The 25,734-nt window shown below is 42.0% G+C and overlaps 1 protein-coding gene across 4 annotated transcripts in view; it reads right to left on the bottom strand.

The window, feature by feature from the left end:
• Nucleotides 1–25,734, bottom strand: part of RORA (RAR related orphan receptor A) — a 765,082-nt gene that overhangs the window by 192,345 nt on the left and 547,003 nt on the right. For 2 of the 4 annotated variants that reach the window (XM_084968134.1, XM_084968142.1), the window contains exons 2-3: nucleotides 2,584–2,613; nucleotides 1,058–1,139 (exon numbers count right to left, since the gene is read on the bottom strand). Coding sequence is in view for 1 of the 4 variants with exons in the window: in XM_021073474.2 (XP_020929133.1) it covers nucleotides 2,584–2,613 (30 nt within the window). In the remaining 3 variants the exon portion in view is untranslated. The remainder of the gene's footprint in view (nucleotides 1–1,057; nucleotides 1,140–2,583; nucleotides 2,614–25,734) is intronic. The other 2 variants (XM_021073474.2, XM_084968124.1) reach the window with 1 other exon arrangement.

The raw sequence follows: 25,734 nt of genomic DNA, 5'->3' as shown, positions 1-25,734 counted from the left end.
TGAAGAGCAGATGTCAAGATGATTTATGAGGAGCTGGAATTTAACATCTTAAGAAAACTTATTGGCAAGTTAGGACAGTTTTGTTTTCAAGAAAAATTTGAGAGATGCTTAAAGAAGAAGTCATTTGGGTGACGGTTATTTGAGAAAGAACTGATTGATTTTCTTCCTCCTCACAAGTTCTGGGGGCTGTAGAGGAGCTAAGATCAGAAATATGATGGACTGTCTGCTGAGCTGGGTGACGAAAACAATCTTCGTGTTTCAGTGGCACAGAAGCCTTTCACGGACATGCAGCTCGGACAATTTAAGTTCTCCTTGGCATGTGCAAAGTTGTGTGTCACCTGTCTATTCAGGAGTTATTCCCCTCAATTTGTCATTGGGCCCCCAAATCATGAAAGTCAACATCAACCAAAAAACTGAGATGGTTTCTGATCTAAATCTTTCTATCGATTTAATATTTGAACTTCATAAAGGAAGCTTTAAATCTTTCTACATTTACATTATGCTTAATCCCTAAGAATTTTCTGGCTGATGTGCATAGTTAGAAAGGCACTCAAATGCCACCTACTCTGGCTATATCTTGTTTTGGTTTTAAAGCAGGTATAGCTGAAGGGGTTCATTGAAGACCAATCTGGTTATATTGCCTATTACTGGACCACTTTTTTTCTCACCAGCTACCACTTTCATGCTGTCACCCAAATCATTCCATGAATTTAAATCCAACCACAGGTTTCTATTTCTGCAACAGGCCAAGGAAATTATCCTTAGGGATGACAATTCCTTAAAAGTCCTTATGGAGGGAGGGTCTTTATGTTAAGTAACACCTATGGTCTCTGTCCTATCCATTGAGGGGTATTCTTCGTAGCCGACAGAGTTGAACTAGTGGTTTTGGTCCACTTCTCCAGGAGCCAAGTCACAATGCAAACAGTCAGCGGCTTTCTGTATATTGCCAGGGGGCCAGGAGTCCAGACCCCACACCGCCATAACCAGTAGGCACATTCATCCGCCCCTGTTCAGGAGAGGCCCAGGGCTGAGCTAGCAGAAAGACTGAATTACTTACCACCTCTAGAGTGGGTCCCTCCGGGCCAGGGACGAGCTCATGGGCAAGGCTGTGCAAGGAAGCGCTCTGTACCATGCCTGCCCTGCGGATATACAGAGGACTTCAGTCTCCTGCACTGTCAATCTCTCAGTCATCATGAGCTCAATTATGCACCGACAACAGCAAGAACAACAACAACGACGATGACAAAACAACCCCCAAAAAGCTAAGGGCCACAGACTACCCTGGTGGAGGGACAGCCAACTGGAACTGTGCATTGAGAGATGAGGTGCTGTCCTGATCACGGGTCCATTACGGGCCTGAGCTTTTCCTGTTTCCTCAAACAAACATTCCAGGGAATCCCATGGGAGAGCCACGTGGAGAGAATGCAGGACAGGGTCCTAAATGGTAGGCAACCATCAAATTTGGGGGGCCTGGGGTTATTTTTTTGGCTTTTTTGTTTGTTTGTTTGTTTTGGTTTTGGTTTTGTTTCTACAAATACAGATAGACAGACAGACAAACCCAAGAGCAGATTTCAAGAATCAACTGAGGCACGAGATAAACTACTTTGATGGGACGCAGATTTTTTTTCCTCCAAGTGGTTCATGTGAAATCAAAAATTTTCAAAGCATAATTAGGGAAAATGCGGGGACATGTCTTTGTTGGCCCTAAAGGGTGCCATAAATATCTCCATCGCTTGCCTTAGGAGGATGCCCAAACACAATCTTGTAGGTAGCACATATCTGTCTAAAACAGTAATCAAATTCAAATGACACTCTTAATTCAAAGTCTACATAATACGCTGGTCAAGTACAGTGAAGGCTGACTGCCTGCAACCAATGACGTATTGGTTTCATCCTGAGGTTCAAGGCACAGTCAAACATCATGGCTCAGATTGCAAGTCACAACACTTGACATTGACGTGAGTTGGTAAACTTATGGTGTAGTTCGAATGAAGGCAATTGATGAAAGCAGTTGAACCTGAGAGGTGGGAATGAATAGAGAGGATAAATCCAGCGCACATTTCCATGTCAAACTACCCATGCCATTCTCCGGGGCCCTCCAAGGCCACACTCATGGTCGAGCGGCAGCGCCTACATTCCTGGTCAATATCTCTGCTCCACAGACACAAGTACAAAATGGCCTAAACCGTGAACTAGTGGTGAGGAAAAGGAGACCAACATTTCAGAGAAATCAAGGGGGTGTTTCCTAGGAACATACCAACTCTTCTAGGAAGGATCCAGAGCAAGGGTGACCGTAAGTAATTAATTGATCCTCCTGGCTAGATTTTATGCTGTTTCTAAAGATGAATGGCTTGGATCACTCGAATTCATCAGACTATGTCTAGACTCTCTTTAACACACACTCAGTACAAACAGGTGGAGATGTACCACTTCCAAGCACTACAGGAAGAGAAGGATGACCTCTGTCGACCATGGATCACAGCTGAAACATTAGTTTATACTTGAAGGGTCACAGCAGCCAGACATATGCGAATTCCAACTCTTCAGAAAACTTGGGACAAAAAAAAAAAATGCATTACTTACATGTATGTGTCTTCTTTGTTACTGAGATACCTAGAAGAGAAGAAACAAGGACAAAGGTAAGAAAGTGGCCTGGGTGTACTTCTCAGAATGTACATTCACAGCAGACTCAGCAACACATTTTGTTCAGGTGGGTCTAGAGAGGCAAGCTGAGACTCAGTCTCACACAGCAGCATCCCTGGATCCACCCCAGAGTGACAGCCATTAACGAAGGGGTCAGTGAGCGTCGCCTACTGGCTTGAGAGGTTCTGTGATAAAAAGTAGCAGCACAGACAGTAATTAAATAGACGGAGAAAAAGACTCTTCTTTTTGATTTTAAATAGGGGAGATGATCATGTTTATAGGCAGAGTGGGGAAGATTTAAGGCCCAAGAGAGGGATGCCAACTTAGACAAGAGTGAACTGAGCAACGGAGCAATTAATTTGCTATGGCCATTGACTTTGTGTTTACTTTTTAATGAAAATGACTCTTCCTGCTCACATGAAGCGTAACTTTTAATGGTGAGGGAAAACACATCCACGAAATGTACCTCTCTGTCGGCACTCATTAAAGTCTGAAGGGGGATGATTGCTACGTCTCTGCAAATGGCCGTGGAATGAACACAGATCGTTATGAAAACATGAGGGACTCATGAGTCAGCACCCTCAATGCTTCCATGGTGATTTACTGGGAGCAGGTGAGGTACAGACCTGGGGAAGAGTCTGTGCAGAAGACCACACAGAAAGATAACGTGAGGGCGCATGCTTCAACGCCAACAGTTATCTCCACCTCAGAAGCCCTCCATTTTGAACTCTTTCTGCATCATTCTTCTTGGGGGATATTCTTGAGACCAAAGAGGCACAAAGAATAAAACTCTTGAAAGCATTTAGCCTGTGACTAAGACGTGTGGTAAACCTTGAATTTTATTTTCAAGTTATTAAGGGAAGTATTTAACCCTCCTCTGGAAAGCAAAGCTGTTGAAAATTGGGCCCCCACAGCAGACCTATTACTTAGCGATGGAACGGATTGTACAAGGGAAGAAATCCGTTATGAAAATCCATGGTAGGCATTAAAAAAAAAGTCAGTTCCAAAGTTGTGTGCCAAGACCAAAATTACATACTTGCTCCCCCCACAACTTTCCAAAGGGCTTATTTAGGGAAGCTGAAATTACACAGCCCAACTCAAATTCTAACCCCCACTTTTTAATGAGGAAAACGAAACTATTGTTTTTCACCGTGTTTGACTTGGCTTCGCAAAGTGAATTTAGAGCTTTCTGCAAAGAGTCTTGAAGGCCCTCTTACATGGGAACTAACCAAAGTGTTCTAGGAGCTTCTGAAATAAGCCTTTTTTCAAGGGAAGGGAACTTTCCCCAACAGCAACAGCGAGTAAAGTTGGAAATCTGAATACCATTTGCAACTCTAACTCATGACACCAGCACCAATAAATTGATAGATTAGTGCTCTTTCAGCATTATGAGAGCTATATGTGTACTTTCCTTAGGAAATAATGCTTTCTGTAAAATCACTTTGAAGAGAAAGTGCTTATGCTGCCACTCCTGATTATTCAGAACCTTCACACAATTGGATTTAACACAGCCCCAAACAGACCCATCTATATTCGCTGAGTGTGGAACCATTTTCTCCTGACATTCAAAGGCCTGATGAAAATACCATTGCTTTGGCTTTTCTACTTAAATCTATTATACTGTGTGATGCAGTGTTCTCATCAAATATTTTCATGACGATTATATTGATAATAGATTTTGAACATTTTTCCGGGAAAGCTGCCTGATCTTTGAGATCATAAGTAGCATGGAGCTAAAACTTCTCATACCTGTCTCCAAGAAAAGGCATGAGTTCTGCAACAGCATAAAACTGGTCCCTGAGTTTTGTTTAGCTGCCAGTTAGGGATCAGTAGATAACAGGGGAATATACCTATGTAAGAATTCCCAGGAGTTCCCTCAGCAGTAACAAACCCGAATAGTATCCATAAGGGCATGGGTTCAATCCCTGGTCTTGCTCAGTGGGTTAAGGATCCAGGGTTGCTGGGAGCTGTGTTGTTGGTCGAAGACGTGGCTTGGATCCTGAAGTGCTGTGACTGTGGTGTAGGCTGGTGGCTACAATTTTGAATCGACCCGTTGCCTGGGAACCTCCATATGCCGTGGGTGTGGCCCTAAAAAGACAAAAGACAAAAGACAAAAAAAAAAAAAAAAAAAAAGAATTGCCAGATTTAGCAGATAGAATACGGGATGCCCACTTACATTTGAATTTCAGACACTAGTAATCTGTTGTTTATCTGAAATTCAAATGTAACTAGACATCCTGTATTTTATCTGGCAACACTAACCTATACACAAAAAATGCAAATTTATACCTATTACATGCAAGGAAGAATATAGCAGTTAAGTTAAGAGATGGACTTTCACAGAGAAAGGTTTAAAAAACACATCTCTCTCACAAGTGCAGTTTTTTTTAAAAGAGCATTACAACTCCTAATTATGGAGACAGAATTGTGCAAAAATTTTAATTTTCATTTATTTTGTTATGTAATAGCCATTATGAGGACAAAATTCTATTTCCCTGGGAAAGGCAAACAAACTGAAACAATGTGAACACACAAAAGACAAATTTAATGAAACAATCAGAAAATTTATTGGAATTCCCTGCTTTCTCCTCTCCTGAAAAATAACTGTGATCACACCAATGCCTTATGTCACTCCTTTCTCGATGGAAGCACCAGTACTTCACAGCAACTGACTTCATAGAAGCAAAGAAAGGAAGAAAAAAAAAAAAGGCAGAATATGTCCTCCTCATTTCACAGATGGGTCAACTGAAGCTGAGGAAAGTTCAATTAGCACAATCAAAAGTTTTCTGTGGAAAGTTGATATCTGGTGAGAAACGAGTCCGTGATATGTATTTAAAGCTTCTTAAGGAGGTAAAAGACCTATACACAAAAACTAAAAGACACTGATGAAAGAAATTATAGATGACACAAAGAGATAGAAATATATACCATGTTCTTGGATTGGAAGAATCAATATTGTTAAAAATAATCATACCACGCAAGGCAATCTACAGACTCAACATGTTTCTAAAAGTAAGTGTGCTCTATTATGGATCCCAAACTCCACTTCACTTGACTCTCTATAGTCAAGGAAGGTACTTGCTCAAGGGCAGGTGGCCTAAGTGGGCAAAAGACTTGGATCACTACCACCAAAGGGTGTCAAACCAAGTCCTGATATTGCGAAGGTTTTGATCCACTTCTCAATGCCTGGAAAGTGATGCCAAGACCCTTCTCCAAAGATTTGCAAACAGATCACTGAGCAGAAACACGAGCTCCAAGAGTTTGGGACCTCCTGGAGTTGTGGGGGAGTAATGGGTGGAACCAACTTTGCAAACACAAAGCACTCACACACCTGGAACCAAAGGTCCACTCGCTGGGTGATCTGGGAAAGTCACTTAACTTCTCTGGACCTTCGTTTTCTCCTCTGTAGAATGAGGTGGTTGAACGGCATGATCTCCTGCTTTCCCTTCTAGTGCCTCTATCAATTGCTCCTTGCCCTGCTTTCAAGCTATCAAACCAAACCTCCTCTAAGCAACAGGCTGCCAGAGCTATTTCTCACTGTAAAAACATCTAATGTGACTTACAATCAAAGGCAACCCCTGAAACTCTTTCATTTTTGCCTTTAACAACCAAAGAAGAAAGAAGGCAGTGTCCACAAAAGGTTATATAAGTAAAAGATAGACTTCTTTGGGGTGATATTTTAAAATTAACTGGGCTAGAGAAAAATGGTCGCTTTTGATAAAGTTGCGGGACTCCTTATTATTTTACCCAGGTCACACACACACACACACACACACACACACACCCTCTCTCTCTCCCTCTCTTTCTCTCTCACACACATACAAACAGAGAGAGAGAAGCAGAGAGATAGAGACAGAGACACGCAGAGAAAGACAGAGACAGAAATACAGAGAGAAAAAAATAACAAATATTCCCAGGTAATGCTTTAGAGTAATTTCTAAATGCTATGATAACAATTTAAATGGCCAGTTAATATCCTTAAAATTAAGAGGAAAAAAATCTCCACAACAATTCTCCCCAAAGTAGGACTTCTAATACAGCCAGATTCCCAGACTCTATTTAGCTAACTAGGGTTCAAAGTAAAGCAATGGAAATGTCATGAAAATACCACAAATTTATCACTGTCATGGTTATCAGTAGTTTCATAGTTAGAGTTATCACAGAGCAGAACACTTGAGGAATGAATGTAATCTGATATTTCCAATCGATGCCAAATCTTGGACCAATTAACTTTCTTGGTGGACTTCTTATTGTCTCTTGGTTTCTAGACAATTGTCTGGGTACCAAGTTTATTTTAACTTTTTTCCTCCTCCCCAGATCTGCTAATTGCTGCAGTGGCATTTCCGGGGGCCCTCTATTCTGGACAAGCCCCTGGCTACAAAGATGCCCCTTTGCCCCTAGGCCAATATTCAGCATACGTGCCTTCCCTTGCCCTCTTTCATAATGAGATAATTGTTGAGACAGAGATAGTTTTGTATTAGACTAAAATACACAAAGAAAAACAAACACAACCAAAAAATACCTACAATAATATATGCAAGCTACTATATATAAAATAGATAAACAATAAGGACCTACTCTATAATATAAGGAACTATATTCAACATCTTGTAATAACCTATAATGGAAAAGAATTTGAAAAAGAATATATATATATGATTCATATATATATATATATACACACACACACATATATATAAAACTATATAATTGCTGTAATGTTTTTCTATAAACCTAAAACTACCATTGTAAGTCAACTACACTTCAATGAAAAAAAATACCTAAAACAAGATGCAGTGGAGTTTTTCCTTTCTTCTTTTTGTTTTTAAATATGTCAACATTTTCCTATTTAAAGTAAGAGTGTGTGGCAAGGAGGAGGAGAGGTGCTCAATGATAAATAACCCAACCATGAATTGGCCAACTTGTTTCATGCATCAACATGAGCCCCAGCACACTGACTCTTGGTTTCATTTCTAGAAAAGGAGGTCTCCAAATACAAAGGCCTTTGCAAGATTCATTCTCCCCCCTGACATGGCGCCTGCATTAAATTAGACATCCATCATTCAAGCTGGGGTCTTGCAAAAATGGTTTAACCTCTCCTGAGCCTCTGTTTTTCTATCCATAAAATGGGGATAACATTTTCAGCGCTAGATTTATAATAAGACTTATGTAAGGTAATTCACCTGGGACACCTGGCACAGTTCCTCTTTCCTACTAAAGATGTTTCTGATTGCAGACACTCTGCATCAGATAAACAGAGAGCTATCAATTGGGTGGACATAGGCAATACCCATTAGGACACTGCTGTTAAACAGGTGGATACACTGGTAAATCAACGTTTGAGAGCTCAGACAGAACTTTCAAAATAATATCTGAAAGGCGAGGCCTTCCTCCTGCCATATTACCAGCAAGCACAGTGGTCAAGGTGCAGCTGTCTGGGTCTACTTGTTTGCTCCTGCACTTCTTTTTGTACTTCCTTACTGTAAGGAGCTGGTAGTCTGAAACAGCAATTTATATGCAGCCTACGGACACTAGGTAAGAAACAAGGCCCAGCATTTAGGACTTTTTTTTTTTTTTTTTTTAAAGGCTAACAATGGTTTCATAAAGAAAAAATATCACCTTGTGCTGGTCCACTGTCCCCACTCCCCCAATCCTGACTAGTCCCCTGAGTTTGCTCCATTCCACACTGTCAAGGAAGGAATCAGTGCAGGATGATGGTCAGGAAGACAGCCGGAGCAGGGTCTGGCCAAACAAAATGATGTTACAAAACAACGTCCTTGTCTAGGACAAAAGAGCTATTAATGATAATCAGTACATATTACTGAAAGTGCTCCAAGTAATCTTTGGACTTTGTTTCAAAAATTCTTAATGGACACTAATGCTTAGAGTTCACTCAAAAGAGAAATAAATTACGTGCCAGGGTTGCGGGGACCAAGGACAACAGGAGGAAGGCATCAAAGCATTAGCGATGTTACGACAATCAAACATTTTGTAATTGCATAAAAAGCCTTTAAAAATCATTTAGAAATACTAATTATGAGGACAAATAATACTTTAACACGAGGTTTCTTTCATGTTAGATTTGCACCTAGGTTGAGCTGTTTTGGAAGTAATCCTTCAGCTCGTTTACCAATCAAGGTACTTTTTACAATGTTAAACACTACGTTTTAGTTTGAAAAACGGTTATGGGAAGGAATCGGAGATCTTTTTCCTGTTTTTGAATCAAAATTTTTTTCAAATGATTGCCCTCCATCTCTAGGTCATACTTTCTGACATATGTGCCCAGAACAATCTTCTAATTTAGGACAGAACTAGACCCTCTTTTAAGTCCTGCCTTTATCTTTGAGAAAACTGTTCCAAGGACAAAACCTCATTCCCGGTCTCCCAGCAAAGACAACATAAAGCGACCATCAGATTGTCCTAGAAAGAAATCTTGGGACTAAACTTACTTGGGGAACATCCATCTTCTCTCCCAGAGATGACTATTCAATGCCTTATGAAAAGTCCACACCTAAGGAGGGTAATTTTTCCTCTTATGGCTTGCTGGTGCCAAATGTCTGATTAGTACTAATGGACAGTAAGAATAATCTTTGTTCTTTCAAATTGATTTCTTTTTATTGAGTCTCTATCTTGAAAATGGAGTACCCATTAGATATTACTTGGTTGATTTCAAAGTCTGATCTTAGAGCTCTGGGCAGAGATGAGAAGTGAAACTATTAAAACTTCCAGCTGAGCCCTTCTGGAACTGAGTAGTTTTATTTTATAAGGGAATAATCTGAGTCAGGTAAAATCATCAGCTTTTATCAAGCTTTTCCAAGAAATGCTTTACTTACATACCTCAGAGGTCTGTTGAAATTGTTTATCTTTGCCACTGATATGGGCAGGTACTGACTTGAACAGTCTGCAGGTGACTTGCCTGGATGTTGTCAAACGCATGGCTTTAGCTACAAAACCCAAAATCAAGGTTACCCAGACTGGTTGGACAAGGATAACCCAAAGATTTTGGAGTTGGAGCCCCAAAGCAAGTCAGGCACTTTAGACGCTTCTCATAGATTATGTCCTAGCATACTCAACACAATCGCACCTCAGGGAGCAGGGACCCTGATGAGCAGAGCAGGTCAAGCAAGTAATGACTGAAGAACTCTGGTCTGCAGCCACCCCAAACCAGAGTCTGCTGCTGATGTCAGAGCATGGGTAAAACAAGAGGTATACTAGTCAGGGCAAAGGAAGAAACGATTCCAAGGGTCCACTCATGGACTGAATCACCTGGATGGAGAGGAAATCCACCGAAGTAGAAACAAGGGGAATTTGGTTCTGACTTTGGAGGAAATGAATTCCACACTCAGAACCAGGATGAAGTAGAAGCCTCAGGATCCAAGAAGAGGAGAGGTGGCTTCAGTTAGTCCTGAATGTATAGGAGACCAAGGTTCTGTAAAAGATTTCTAAAAATGCCAACATCATTATCATCTTGAAGAAGAAAGATGGAAAGTCCAATTAAACTATCTCTCTGCAGCTTCTCTATGCTCCTCTGATGACAATTTTAGGCAGTTGGTCAAGCTTGACCACTGCTCAGTGACAGTTCAAGAAAAAAAAAAAGCAGTTGTCAAGGCATTTACTTTGCAGTCACAGAATTTATTGAGTGGGATAATTATTAGATTAGACGTAGAAACTCTTTTCCCATATGATATTGAGAAGGAAACTGGATCCCAGGTCTGGCTCTGTCACTTGCCAGCTGTGTGAGTTTGGCCAAGACACTTCATCTCTCTGAGCCTCAGTTTCCTTATCTCTTGAAAGAAGGGAAAAAAATTTTCTCCTGTCATCTGGTAATCCAAATACTGGAAACGTAGTCTTAGGAAGTAATTATGGATAAATACAGGGTTTTCATCACAACACTGTTTCTATTAGCAAAACACGAAGGGGGCGGGAATCACTCAAACATCAGTAGTAGATGAGTTAAACAAGCAGTGTATGTTTACATAATGGAATTCTCTTCCATCGTTAGAATGCTGAAAATTTACTTGCATAGAAAGATGTTCTAGCTGTCTTAAGAGAAAAAAGTAAAATATATACCAAAATTATTTTATTTTCTCTGTATATTTTCTTAAATTTCTATAATAAAACTGTATAAATAAAATTTTAATAATAAGAAAGAAAAGTCAGGAGTTCCCGTCGTGGTGCAGTGGTTAACGAATCCGACTAGGAACCATGAGGTTGAGGGTTCGGTCCCTGCCCTTGCTCAGTGGGTTAACGATCCGGCGTTGCCGTGAGCTGTGGTGTAGGTTGCAGACGCGGCTTAGATCCCGCGTTGCTGTGGCTCTGGCGTAGGCTGGTGGCTACAGCTCCAATTCGACCCCTAGCCTGGGAACCTCCATATGCCGTGGGAGTGGCCCAAGAAATAGCAAAAAGACGAAAAAAAAAAAAAAAGAAAAAAAGAAAGAAAAGTCAATATCGAAATGAAATAACGAATGGAAATGTGACTTAATACCACAAACATCACCTCTCTGGGTTCACTAGGAGACCCAATTTCCTGTGGCAACTACTAGCTGCATTACACATTCTAGGGAACTCTATCTGAAGTTTGAAGTGTGAGGGTTCATAAACAAATAAGCCTTTTTGGGTTCATATAATGTTTTAGAATGCAGTGAGAAACCTGGACTCTAATGTTGGACAAACCTTGAGTTCTGGGCAAACAAGAATCCTTTAGCTACCTAATAGATGTTTTGTTTATTCTGATGATTAAAGGTATCCGACTATGCTGTCTATACATTCCCCTCCACCCCCACTATGGCCATGGGTTTGTGGAGACCTCTGCACAGGATGTGTGGCTTCAGACTCATCACAAATTGCTCAAGGCAAGAGTGAACCCTTTTCTAAGAACCCCCTAAAAATCTCTGGGACTCAGTGCCATGTAATGTGAGGAGCAGGAGGATCCAGGCTGCAAGCCCAACTTCACCATCATCAGTAAATTCATTTCACTTTAGACAAGGTACTTAGCCTGAGCTGCAGTTTCCATTTCTGTGAGATGGAGGTAAGAACACCTTCTTCATGGGGCTGTTATGCTCATCACATAGTATTCACACTGCAAAGGTGAAAGCTGTTGATGGTCCTTGAATTCCATTACCTAAGCAACGTATCTTATCCTAATGCATTGGAATGTTCCCAAGGAAAAGGGAAAGAAAAAGGCCTATATGTCTTTGGATTGTGGCATTAAAGTGGCATGGAGCTTCAGAGAAAACTATGGGTTCTTCCCAACACAAGCATACTTTCTCATAATTTGTTTGATTTCAGTTAGCACAGTTCTTCTAAATTGTTTACCCCTCGTTCCTTCGTTCATTCCTTCCCTCCCTCCCTTCCTTGCTCTCTCTTTTTTTTTTTGTCTTTTTTGCTATTTCTTTGGGCCACTCCCGTGGCATATGGAGGTTCCCAGGCTAGGGGTCAAATCGGAGCTGTAGCCACCAGCCTACGCCAGAGCCACAGCAATGCGGGATCCGAGCTGCGTCTGCAACCTACACCACAGCTCACGGCAACACCGGATCGTTAACCCACTGAGCAAGGGCAGGGACCAAACCCGCAACCTCATGGTTCCTAGTCGGATTCATTAACCACTGCGCCACGACGGGAACTCCCCTTGCTCTCTTTTTGACCTAAGGTTTTAATTGATGCTCTTTGCTTATTTATGTGGTCTTTCATTCAGAACCAATTATAGCTTGGCCCTACATTTGAACTGTGTCAGGAAAGAATGTGATATTGGCAAAGAAATATATGAGCAATTCAATGTAACAGTGAATTAAAGACATTTTATTTATTTATTTAGGTCTTTTTTTTTGTCTTTTTAGGGCGGTGTCTGCGGCATGTGGAGGTTCACAGGCTAGGGGTCCAATTGGAGCTGTAGCCACTGGCCTACGCCACAGCCATAGCAACTCGGGATCCGAGCTGAGTCTGTAACCTACACCACAGCTCACGGCAATGCCGGATCCTTAACCCACTGAGCGAGGCCAGGGATTGAACCCGCAACCTCATGGTTCCTAGTTGGATTCGTTTCTGTTGCGCCATGACGGGAACTCCTGAATTAACGATATTTTAAAGAAAAAGAAAGTTGTAATGGCTTGAGTTACATCCCCCCAAAAGATATGCTGAAGTCCTAACCCTGGTACCTGTGAATGTGATTTTATTTGGTAATCAGGTCCTTACAGAGGTAATCAAGAAGAGGTAATATTGGATTAGGATGAAACTTAAATCCAGTGACTGCTGCCCTAAGAGAAAGGAGAAAGAAATGTGGATAGAGACACAGAAGACACAGAGAAGGTCACGAGAAGTTGAAGGAAGAGACCAAAGTGATGCAGCTACAAGCCAAAGAATGCAAAGGATCGCCAGCAACTACCAGAAGCTAGGAGAAAGGCTTCTAGAAATTCTTTCCTAGAGCCTTCAGAGGAAGCATGGCCCTGATGACACCTTGATTTTGGACTTTCAGCATCCAGAACTGTGTGAGAATACATTTCTCTTGTGTTAAGCCCCTGACTTTGTGGTTATTTGTTATAGCAGGCCAGAAAATTAACACAGAGGTCCAGGAAATTTTGTGAGTTTAAGTTATCTCGATAATACTCTGGGATCTTTCAAAAACTGGATGTGGTGGTTTTCCCGGCACCCCTTCAAATGCATTCTTCCGTCTTCCATGGCAGGCACGTTTTAAATGGGTAGACAGCAGGCCAGTTAGAGACTGCATTTCCCAGAGGCCCTTGGGACTGGGTATGGCCACAACACTAGTTCTCCCCAAGAAATGTGAGCTGGAGGGGGTGTGTAACTTCCATGTCACTTAAAAGGAAACTGCTTGGCCCAGATCTCCTCTCTTCTTTTGCTATGGACTGGAACTTGCATGAGGCCATGACACATCTCCAACCATGGGGAAAGGGGCATCTTTGGAGACACGGTTCTGGAGTTCATGAGTTGGGCTTTGCTTGTAGCCTCCACTGACTCAAAAGCTGCAGGGGAGAGAAGCAAATACCTTACTGCATAGAGGTCGCCGTGTTCTTGAGTGTCTTTGCTACAGCAGTTTGTAGCCTTTACTCTAACAGATGCATAGGGGTAGGTGTCATTTACAGTTTAGAATTACCAAATGTTGATCTGGAAGAGACTTAAGAAATTGTACCTCTCCATGAAGAATGACTCAGTGACTTCAGGGCTCACAGTGATTGGGTGATTGGCTCCAAATCAACTAGTCAATGAAAAGCACAGCTGAGATGACACTCAGTCCTGCAGGCTCTGAGGCCTAGCTGTGTTGGTGTCTCCCCATAATCATGCAAGACACCTCAACAGGACCACCAGCATCACTTAGAAGTGTCAGGGAAGCCAGAATGACTTTTTCAGCGATAAATCAGACCACATCAGTTTCCTGCTCAAACTCCTTCCATGGCTCACAAGGTCCTCTGTGACTCAGCCCACCTAGCCCTCCATCTCATGTCCTCCTCTCTCTGCCTGGCCTAGCTCTCTCATCTATACCGGACTTCTTGGATTTTTCTCTAAAGCTCTGAGTTTGCTCTGGCCTTGAGTCCTTTCTGCTTATAGCTCCCTCTGCCTGGTTCAGTTTTCCTCCAGATCTCCTGAGCCCTCCTTCACATCCATGCCTATCTGTGCTCAGAGGTCATTCCTCCCAGGATGCTCCCCAACAAGCTCATCCAGAATTGTGTTCCATGCCCCATCTGACACTTTCCTTTCTGTCTTTTGTTTTGTTTTGTTTTGCTTTTTGGCCATATGCCCAGTGTATGGAAGTTCCCAGGCTGGGGGTTGAATCAGAGCTGCAGCTGCCACCCTATGCCACAGCCACAGCCACAGCCACATCAACGAAGGATCTGAGCTGTGTCTGCAAACTACACCAGAGCTCATGGCAACACAAGATCCCTAACCCACTGAGCAAGGCCAGGGATCGAACCCGCACCCTCATGGATACCAGTTGGGCTTGAACTCCCAGTTTACTTTTCTTCCCAGTATTTCTCTTCTGACATTCTATTAAATAGTTGTTGTGTATCATTCCAATGATGTCAGCTCTTGCAGACAGGGACTCAGTGTGCTTGATTTACCACTGTATTTTTTTAGTGATTAGACGTGTATCTGGCACAAAAGAGAAGCTCAAGAAAAGCTGTCCAATGAATGAAGATGGCACCCCAAAGCTGTATGTCTAGTTTATCCATTGGGATCCCTCAGGAAGTGTACAGAGGGCCCAAGCGACTATAGATGGTGAGGCAAGTGCTAAATGAGATGGTTTAGAAGCATGGAATGAAGGTTTGCACAGTGAGGAGAAATCAGAAGGCTCCATATAAGGAGTGAGGGAGGGGAGAACACGTACAGCCCACAGCCCCCACAGCAGAGGTCAGACAAATCAATAGAAAAGTTAAAATGGCCCTTTGAAACACCTCTGATAAAATCAATTTGGTCATTACTGGAGCTGAACACAGGGCACGTAGGCCTCATCTGTTAGCATGATCTTTATGATCTTGTTAACGGATACCCGACATAGAAGCTGTAAAGGTTACAACCCAACTTGTAAAGCTAATCTCCTATTGGCTCTGGATAAAGAACCTACAGAAAAATTCCCACTTAGCCATATGCTAAAGCAAGAAGCTAGGGCTTGCGTGGCTTCTCTCAATGGGCAGCTCAAGATAGTTTAACTCTCCTGTTGCTGAGATGGAGAAAGCTATTTTGGAAACAAGGATTTCAGGAAACAGGGTTCTTTGATACAATAGCTTAGAGGTTGGGTTTAGCAATCTCTCTTCCATTCGAAGTGACTCAGAAATAAAAGTCAGCCTGCCACTGCTACAGAATTATGCTGGGACCAAGAGGAGGTAGCAGATTGGTAATACACTCTTGGTCAAATTTAGTTGTTTTTTGTTTTGTTTTGTTTTGGTTTTTTTAGTGCCACACCCAAGGCATATGAAGGTTCCTAAGCTAGGGGTTGAATTAGAGCTGTAGTTGCCAGCCTACACCACAGCCACAGCTATGTGGGATCCGAGCTGTGTCTGCGACCTGCACCACAGCTCACAGCAACGCTGGGTCCTTAACCCACTGAGTGAGGCCAGGGATTGAACCTGCGTCCTCATGGATGCTAGTCAGATTCCTTTCTGCTGAGCCATGATGGGAACTCCCAAACTTAGTTTTTTGCTTTTATTTTTTAAAGATAGTTCTGTTTAATAAAATTTTTTTTGTGTAGTTGTTTACAATGTTTTGTCATTTTCTGCTGCACAGCAAAGTAACCCAGCCATACATCCATATATATTCTTTTTTTTTAGACATGTAAAATTTTTATTATCAATTTAGATGTAATAACTATTTATCAATTTCTTAATGTTTTTTCTTTTTAAATTTTATTTATTTTTTCCACTGTACAGCATGGGGACCAAGTTACACATACATGTATACTTTTTTTTCCCTCCCTTTGTTCTGTTGCGATATAAGTATGTAGACATAGTTCTCAATGCTACACAGCAGGATCTCCATGTAAATCCATTCCAAGAGCAAGAGTTTGCATCAGATAACCCCACACTCCCGATCCCTCCTACTCCCTCCCTCTCCCCATATATACTCTTTTTCTTACATTATCCTCCAACATGTTCCATCACAAGTGACTAGATATAGTTCCCTATGCTGTACAGCAGGATCTCATTGCTTATCCACTCCGAATGCAATAATTTGCATCTACTAATACCAAACTCCCAGTCCCTCCCAGTCCCTCCCTTTCTCCCTTGGCAAACACAAATATGTTCTCCAAGTCCATAATTTGTTTCTTCTCTGTAGATAGGTGCATTTGTGTCATGTATTAGATAGTTCTGTTTTTTATTCGTATAGCCCAGAGTTTAAATCTCTGTATTACTATTTTCTTATTACCACTAGTATTATTGTTATTTGATATGTGAGTTTGGGGTCATTCTTTTTATTCTTATTTTTTCTTTTTATGGCCACACCTATGGCATATGGAAGTTCCCAGGCTAAGGGTTAAATCAGAGCTGCAGCTGCGGCCTACGCCACAGCCACAGCAGCACTGGATCCAAGCCATATCTGTGATGTATGCTGCAGCTTGCAGTAATGCCAGATCCTCTGAGAGGCCAGGGATCAAACCTGCATCCTCAAAGAGACAAGGTCAGCTCCTCAACCACAGTCATAATGGGAACCTCCCTTCTTTTTATTTTTCATTTTAATTTTTTTCCTGGTTCGAAGTAATTTTATTTATTTATTCTTTTTTTTTTAATTGAAGTATAGTTGATTTAAAATGTTGTTATATTCTGCTGTACAGCAAAGTGATTTGGTTATATGAATAACTAAACTTTTTTCTTTTTTTAATTGTAATGATTTTTATTTTTTTCCATTAGAGCTGGTTTATTACACTTTTTTTTCAAGTATTCTCTTCCATTACGGTTTATCAAAGGACAATGAATATAGTTCTCTGTGGTAAACAGTAGAACCTTTTTGTGGGGGTCATTCTTTATCAACTAAAAAACACAGTGCACGTTTTTGACTCATGGTACCCTTCTGGACCACATGGCCCAAGGCATGTCTATGAGAGTAGAAGAGAAAGGGAAAAGGAGTTTGTGCCACACAATATGTCCAGAAAAAGAAACAAAATGACAATCACAAAACTCTTTTGAGTGGCCTTGAAAAGGATACAAGGGGCAACATGGATGCACCAGGCATTTAGTTGGGACAGAACATGAACCATGTAGGGGTGAAAGGGTATTATATCTGAGAGTTGCTTTAAAATACTTGTGCAAAGAGAAAAGGGATAGACAGAGCCAGTGTGGCAAAATCTGAAGTGTTGTATCTGAGTGTAGAGTATATGGATGTTCACTGCACTTGTTGCCTTTCTTTATGTACATTTCTTTATGTAAGTTTTCATAGTAAAAGTGTTCTTATCGGCTGGAAAACTTTACAAAGTGGCTCCATCTCCCTCACACACAGTGTGTGAGTGACTCTGCCCAGTGCATGTGTATAGGGAACAGTTACACTTCCTCAACAGCTGAAGGAAGTGTGAGCACTAGAGCAGTTTTGAATGTTTTGGAGGGCAGATACCTTCAGAATATTTACTTATTTATTTGGTCATTCATTTTCTTTTCTTTTTTTATGATTTTAATTTTTTCCATTATAGTTGACTTACAGTGTTCTGTCAATTTCTACTGTACAGCAAAGTGACCCATATATACATTCTTTTTCTCACATTATCCTCCACCATGTTCTATCACAAATGACTGGATATAGTTCCCTGTGCTATACGGCAGGATCTCATTGCTTACCCACTCCAAATTCATTTTATTTTCTTGACAGAAAGGCATATGTCATCACCTTTATTCCTCCCCTTTATTTCTTAGTTGCAATGAGGTCTAAGTCTTTCCAATCACTGTGGACACTGTCAACAGGGCTACACTGTAGGAACAGAAGCTCATTGGTTGATGGAGGGGGGTGGGGGTATGGGATGTGTGAGGGCCGTGTGAAGGAAGCAGGCAGTAGAACATAAAGCAGGAGACCTGTCTTTAAATCCCACTGTCCTCTCACTGGCCCTCCGTCATCTTTTCACTCGAGGTTTGATGGGTCTGCCCTCTTGGAGAATCTTTTGCTTGGTCCCCTTTGTTCTCAGCAGCCCACGTTTCTCTGGCTGGTGAGAAGTCCCATCGGTGACATGTCATAGCAGTCACCCATAAAAGCTGGCCAGCTTGACTACACAGAAACTGAAAGAGTCAGAAGTCTCTTGGTTGACGATCCAAACAAAAATCTGACAAATCCTGGCCACTCTCCTAAGTGGTTATTTTAAGGCAAATGGCTGTCGCCAACTCCCGTTCAGTCCCTCTACAGGTAATTTCAAGTCATCATTCAGAAGAGCAATCTGATCCTCCTTCACCCAGGAGGGAGAAATCTCCATAAAGGTTTTTTTTTTTTCCTTTGAGTCCTATATTGTTTTTCTTTTTATAGCTGCACCTGGGCATGTGGATGTTCCCAGGCTAGGGGCTGAATTGGAGCTGCAGCTGCCAGCTTATACCACAGCCACAGCAATGCCACAGCCAATCCACATTTTCTATCTGTGCTGCAACTGTAGCAACACTGGATCCTTCCTTAACCCATTGAGTGAGGTCAGGGATGGAACCTGTATCCTCATGGACACTCTCTCGGGTTCTTAACCCACTGACCCACAGTAAGAGCTCCCAGTCCTACATTTTTTAAAAACTCATTTGAAGATTCTTCAAGGACAATTTGCAGTTCACCCCTGCAACAGTGTATTCACTCTTGCACAGCTGATAGCATATTTTCCACTGACCTTCTGATTCCCTCCTTTCCCTCTGGAAAGTAAGCAGGGAGGAAACTGTTACACCATTTTCCGGTGAGGAAACAGGGAAAAGGGGAGGGGCGTGTTCAAGGTCAAATGGCCCCTGTCTGGCAGAGCTGGGGCCAAAGCTCAGCCCTGTGACGTTTTCAGTGATCCTTGAAGTTCTTCCCTCCTCTGGCTGAATTCTTTAAGTGTTCCTCCCATGCCCACACCAAAAGCCAAAGGCATCCAGCAAGTGGCATCAGAGACTCACATCTGAATCCTGCCTCCAAGAGCTCCCTGTGGTCTCCAATCACCCTCACCAGCGCTAATTTTTCCACCACTAGGTTTTCCTAGCATTACACTCTGCTTGTCCCTCCTTACTCTGGGCAGTTTGGATTGGATAAACCAGAGTTTAGATGGTTTGCTGCAACACAAGGGAACGCCCCTTGTTCCACTCCCTGTATCGGTGAACAAGATGGAGTGGCCTTGCCCAAGCCTCTGGGATACTACCTTCTGTCATGAGGAGAGAGGAGGCTCCAGTGACATTATCCAAATGCATGTCTTCTCATCCATGCACTGTTACAACACTCTCAAAGCCTTTACAAATTTGGAAATCAACCCATATCCGGTGAGGTAGCTTCAGTTATCTCTAACTTCAGAACTGTCACTAATTTGGTTCTAGAACCAAAGGGTGAAACTATCTGAATGTCTCATAAATGGACAACATATGGACAATCCAGCCTTTCAGCTCAAAGTAGAATTTGTTCAAGTATGAAACCTCAGACTCACCATCTATACAACCTGGTTGACTGTACGTTTGTTTGTCCTCTCCCTGCCCATGTTGTCAGGTACCACCCTGGGTGGTGGGGATATGGCAAGATAGCAATGGTCCCTGTCCTCATGATACTTAGGGGGAAAGTCAACAGCAGAAGAGTATCACCCAAGCTTCAGCGGATGACCCAAATCCCATTCTGGCCATCCATTTCACATCAGCTCCATCCACGTTCCTAGAGGTCATTTCTTCTTCCTAGAGAAGTGCAATCACTTTGCTTCACATCCATAAACTTCAAGAAAAAAGCTGTTTGGGGGGGGGTGGGCAATGAAAAAATGCGGGCTATGTTAATTCCCACATTCCCTTTGCCTTGTTGGTCCTTTGAGGGCCTGTGGACTTTTTGCAGGTACCGATGGTCATCAAGTAATGGATGTGATGAGTACTTCTTCCTGCTTATATATTTCCCTGTACACACATCTTGATTTTTTGTTTGCATTTTAAAAGATTTTTATCCATCATCTAAATATTCCAAATAATCCCTACAACCACAGTAAGATAAAGATAACTAATCCTGGAATTCCCCTTGTGGCTCAGAGGGTTAAAAACCTGACTTATCCATTAGGATGTGGGTTCGATCCCTGACCCTGCTCAGTGGGTTAAGGGTCCAGCGTTGCATGAGCTGTGGTGTAGGCTGCAGACATGGCTCTAATCTGGCGTTGCTGTGGCTGTGATGTAGGCTGGCAGCTGAAGCTCTAATTTGACCCCTAGCCCGGAAACTTCTATATGCCAGGGGTGTGGCCCTAAGAAGCAAAATAAAAAAAGATAACTAATCCTGTTACTCAAATAAAGACTGCAACTCAATTTTCAAGGTAACAGAACAAATAAAACAAGCCAGCCCCAAGTTGCCAATATGGGGATGTCCATTTGATATCACATGGCTTTGAACTTAGACATCAGGAATCTTTCAGCCAACTCAACATCTTCTTGATTTTTAAATATTTTCCCACAACAGTCATATTTGGTGCCACTTACTAAGGGATGCTTTAGACATGGCTATGAAAAGTACATGGACAAAGCAAATAGACATTGAGGATCTTAGTTCCAGCAAATGAAGGCAAAGTGACTAATCAGAATAAACATGACTCAATCAGGGGCATCTGTGGCAGAAGGAATCAGCCTCAGACAGCAAGTCTGGCACCATACACGGCTTCTACGACCACCACACCTCAGATAAACTGTTAAACTGCAGACAAATTCAACATCACTTCTTAAATGGACAAAAGTCTTATCATTATTACATATATTATTCTGAAACTCTGAGCCGTACTGTAAGTCATCATTTTATGTAGTTTTAACCATGACAGTGAAATATCGTCACAAGTGGCCCTGTCAGTGTTGCTATGAGGGCTACCTTTTCCTTACAGTGACATTCCAAGTTCAGCGTCTCCTTCATCTCAAGGAGCTGTCCTATCAGCTCACTAATGGGAACAATTCATTTAACCTCCTCTGGAAGTACAGCCAAGGCATGGAAGAATATGTACAGCATCCAGGGGGAATCACTCCTCCTAGCTGGTCCCTCCCGCCACTTGATTCATTGACGAGAGTTCCACTTTTCTTTCCACTTAAGCTGACTTACAGAAAAAAAAAGAACATTCCAGAAAAATTAAGTTAACTATTAGCCAAATCCCCTCAAGCTGCTGGCTTGGGTTATATAACAACTCCCTAATTCCAGAAGCAAAGGAACAGGAAGCCCACATTTCTCTGGTTTCCTGTCATTTTTATGTCCCTTTCACTCTCCCCTCCCCTCCCAGCCCACTGCAAGGCCATATGTGTCTCTGCCAGGCTATAGAGCATGGATTGCACGTCTGTTTTAATCACACGGCATGCTCGTACTTACCCTGCACTGCAGCCTGGCTTCATAAAATCCTCACTTTCCCTGACCCTCGCTCCCTGCCGCTGACCCACCCACCAGCTAGCATTTGCAGAGCCACAATTCTAGGAACGGCACCTGCAATCATTAATGTATTAAACCATCGTTCTGAAATGACAAATGCATTATTTCTGCCACAGAAGAAAATGCTGAGGTAAAGCAAAAGCAAAGGAAAAAGACCTGCTTTTCCTAAAAAGGAGAAGGCGTGTGTATTCTGGAAGGACTCAGTCGTGAATCTTCGGATCGTTTTCCAAATCAGTTTAATGAGTGTGAGATGGTTCTCTCATCAAACTAATATAATAGATAAATAACCCGTGCATTTAGGGTGAGTGACTGAAACACAGAAATGCTTTCCTGAGACTCTAAAGGGCTCTTCGGGGGAGCCAGAACGAGGGTCTGACTTCTGAAAGAGGCCTTATGTTCTGCCCTCACTCTTGACTGGCTGGCACAATAAATACGGGCAGATTTTTCAGTCAGAATGAACTAAACACAACTCCAGTTGGTATGGATCGCTTTTTGTAGGCTTTTGTGTAATTTCCGCATTACAAATTTTACCTCCCCTTAGGACTTTCTGAAAAGGTAACTGAGTGCCAAGCCAGTTGGAACAATAAGCATCTACAGAGCTACATAAACCCCAACATGTCGCTTTTTCAAAAACCACAAGCCTAAGTGAGATGCTACGCGCCCAACACAGCTGCGCCAATGAGGCTGTTCCTCACCTCAATTGGCCAAGTGCAGCCAAAACCCCAAATCTGACCTTTCTAAGGGTCTTTTCACAAAGTGGATGTTGAAAGCAAACTAAGTGTCATCCAAACCAGCTGTTCTCAAGGTCTCAACCAATAGAGTTGTTCATCTTTGCTATTTCTTTCCAGAACTGCTGGCTGACTCACATCTAAAGTTCTGCTCTCAAACACTGGACACTACGGAGCCATTCGCACACCGCAGAATGTCTGTCTGCTCTGGATAGAATAAGGTCTGCTGCTGTGTGAATGAAATCAGGCCTGCCACTCAGTACAATCCGTGGTCTAGGGTGACCCTGAAGAGACATGAATTTCTCATTTTCACCCTTTCCTCAGATTTCCTAAGTTATTTTTGTTATTGCAAAATCCAGTGCTTTATAATAAATTTATAGGGTGCCTAGGGGGATATCCATTCATATTATATGGCATCCCATTCACGATTTCTCTGGGATAGAAACGTGGAGTTATACCGCTCAGTCAGCCAACAGCCCCTCACCGGTGAAGCTCCTGGCTTCGAGGACAAATGAATTCCACACCCAGGCAACTTCCACACACGTGCAGATTATGAAAGCCGACAAAGCGCATGTGGTGCCCCTCCCCCTTTAAAGTAGGATCACCCAGGTTAGCTGGAAAAATGCTTCTGTGTTTGTCGTCATGAAACGATTATGTATTTTCCTGAAGACCCTGGTAGATTGTGACATACTCGATGCAGCCAGAGGCGTCAGCAGCCACAGTCCTGCACTAAGGAGAGGAGAATGCCATGGGAGCAGTTGCCCAGCATGCAGGCAATAATTTAAAAACAATAAAAAGCCCAGCTAAAAGCTGGTTTGCTTTTGATTATTACCGTGGGCTGACAATTCTAAGCAATGTCAATGATGAGACCATCCTTCTCCAGGACCATCCACTCCCTCCACCTGGCCCCTGTTTGCTATGCCACTGAGAAAGCATTCCCGTATCTTTCTTAAGATCTGTCATCATTAAAAAAAAAAAATACCAAAAAAACCCCAATATATATTTACTGTAGAACATCAGGACAAAATTTGTAAAGATTTAAGGAGAGAATTCAAATCCCACTAACTGTCAGTTATTAATAGCGCTTTATGTCATTTCCTTTTTTTGTTATTAAAATAATTCTGTTAGTATCCTTGTTACATATGTCTTTATTAACATGGTGATATTTTTAAAAAAGTACTAGAGGAGTGTATACACAACACCATCATGAAAAAGAAATCTCGATACTTAGTTGACTAAAAAGGTATCTTCTTTTTGTTTTTTAGGGCTGCACTCATGGCATATGAAAGCCCCAGGCTAGGGATGGAATTGGAGCTACAACTGCCAGCCACAGCCACAGCCGCAGCAGCACCAGATCCGAGCCACGTCTGTGACCTACACCACAGCTCACAGCAACCCCGGACCCTTAACCCACTGAGGGAGGCCAGGGATGGAGCCCGCATCCTCATGGATCCTAGTCGGATTCATTTCTGCTGCACCACAATGGGAACTCCCAAAAGCTGTCTTCTTTTAATTAACATTTATTTGTTTACTTAGGAGATTGTTTTGTCTAAATTTGTTGATTTTTGTGTTTTCTCTTTTGTTAAATCCTGTTCACAATCTCTGTTCATGTTTGTATTGCGGTATTACTACTCTTTTATTTACCGATTTATAATAATTCTGCAAAGTTAATCATATTTTGTTTATTTTCTAAATCTTGTTTTGTTTTGTTTTTCACATGTGCACATTAAAACTATTTTATTTAAGGGTACAGAATCAAATTTAATAGTCTTTTATTTATGGTTTCTGGAATTTGTTTATATGCCTATAAAGACTGTCTCTTTCAAAAAGATATTTTCCTATATTTAAAAAACTGCTTTTATGATTGTATTCTTCATATTTAATCTTAAAATTCAAATGAAATTTATCTAGATACACCTTCCTCTTTTTCTTTCTTTAATAGCTTATGGATAAATTATTCCACTTCACTTCTTGAGATTTGAGTCTAAACAATACACCAACTGTCTTAAGTTCCTTTGTCCCCCCCCCCCCCACTGTTCCAAATGAAGTATGTGACTATGTCTGTCATGTCAGGGGAAAAAATCAGGAATATTAAAATGTTTAGAACCACATTCCAGCTCCAAATCTTTATGTAGAGAATTCGAGTCAGTTCCTTCCTTCTTTAGAAAATGAGGCCAACATTAAGATTTGAAGCTTTCATTTCTTAAATTTGTTTTCACCAAGTAAAACCTGGGCATGTTTCCTGATTTCTGTGTAAAATTCAGATTATGGGGAAAAGCATAGAACTGTAGCACCACTGTCTAATACTTTCTATAGCAGATCCCTGCACCATAGAAAGTTTCCCTTTCATCTTTAGTATACTTAGTAATAGCCTGCAATGAAAACTACTGGTGACATTTTAATACTTTCCAAGAGTTTTCCAAATGGAGCTGATTCTATAAATTAGGGTCCATGTTCTCTTTACCCAAGTTCGTTTAGATCAGAATTATATTCTAGAAGCTAAGAGGGCTCCATTCACTGATTTCCCACAAAGTATACACAAGGAACACGATGTGACAGTCCTCATGCTATTCTACTGGCTGATCTGCTTTTTGTCCAGGAGGAAAGCCAGGAGGGTCAAAGAGACAGGAAGGACCTTGCAAAGTGGGCTGTCCTGCCCAGACATGGGAACTGGGCTCATTAGGGAAAATGGGGGAGGGGCGGGAAAAGCACACATTTTATGAAAAAAATCTAGAGCATGGGAAAAATAACGTGCACCCTGGTCATCAAATGGGATTTGAATTTCCCACTCTAGTCTAAAGTGTGTAAAATACAACAGCTCTTCCTTATTACTCCCTTATGCCAGGACCACTGCCAGCAAAGAGGTAATGTGGAGCATGATCTTCAGTAGCAGTGCATTCCTTAAGGGAAAGTCAACCCTGCTCTAAGAGAAGGGGAGCAGGGTGGTTGACCTTGATCCTGTCTCACCATAGCCCCAACACCTGATATCTTTAGCTCTGCAGAAACTGGAGGAAATAGAGCTGATGTGATGATGCTTGAAGGAAATTTTTATCCCACTCACAGGGAACCGAAATCTAAGGGATAATTTTTTTTTGGGGGGGTCTTTTTGTCTTTTTAGGGCCACACCCTGGGCATATGGAGGTTCCCAGGATAGGGGTTCACTCAGAGCTGCAGCCGCCGGCCAATGCCAGAGCCACAGCAATGCAGGATCCGAGCCGCGTCTGTGACCTACACCACAGCTCACAGCAATGCCGGATCCTTAATCCACTGAGAGAGGCCGGGGATAGAACCTGCGTCCTCATGGATATGAGTGAGGTTCATTAACCTCTGAGCCATGACGTAAATTCCTCTAAGG

This window comes from Sus scrofa, chromosome 1 (genome assembly GCF_054392235.1).
Source record: "Sus scrofa isolate SSC_HxYL_T2T_F1_AM1 chromosome 1, Sscrofa_HxYL_maternal_Yorkshire_Landrace_v2.0, whole genome shotgun sequence".
Classification (NCBI taxonomy): Eukaryota; Metazoa; Chordata; class Mammalia; order Artiodactyla; family Suidae; genus Sus; species Sus scrofa.
The sequence above is the reverse complement of the archived record's forward strand: the minus strand, read 5'-3'. Positions and strand labels throughout refer to the sequence as shown.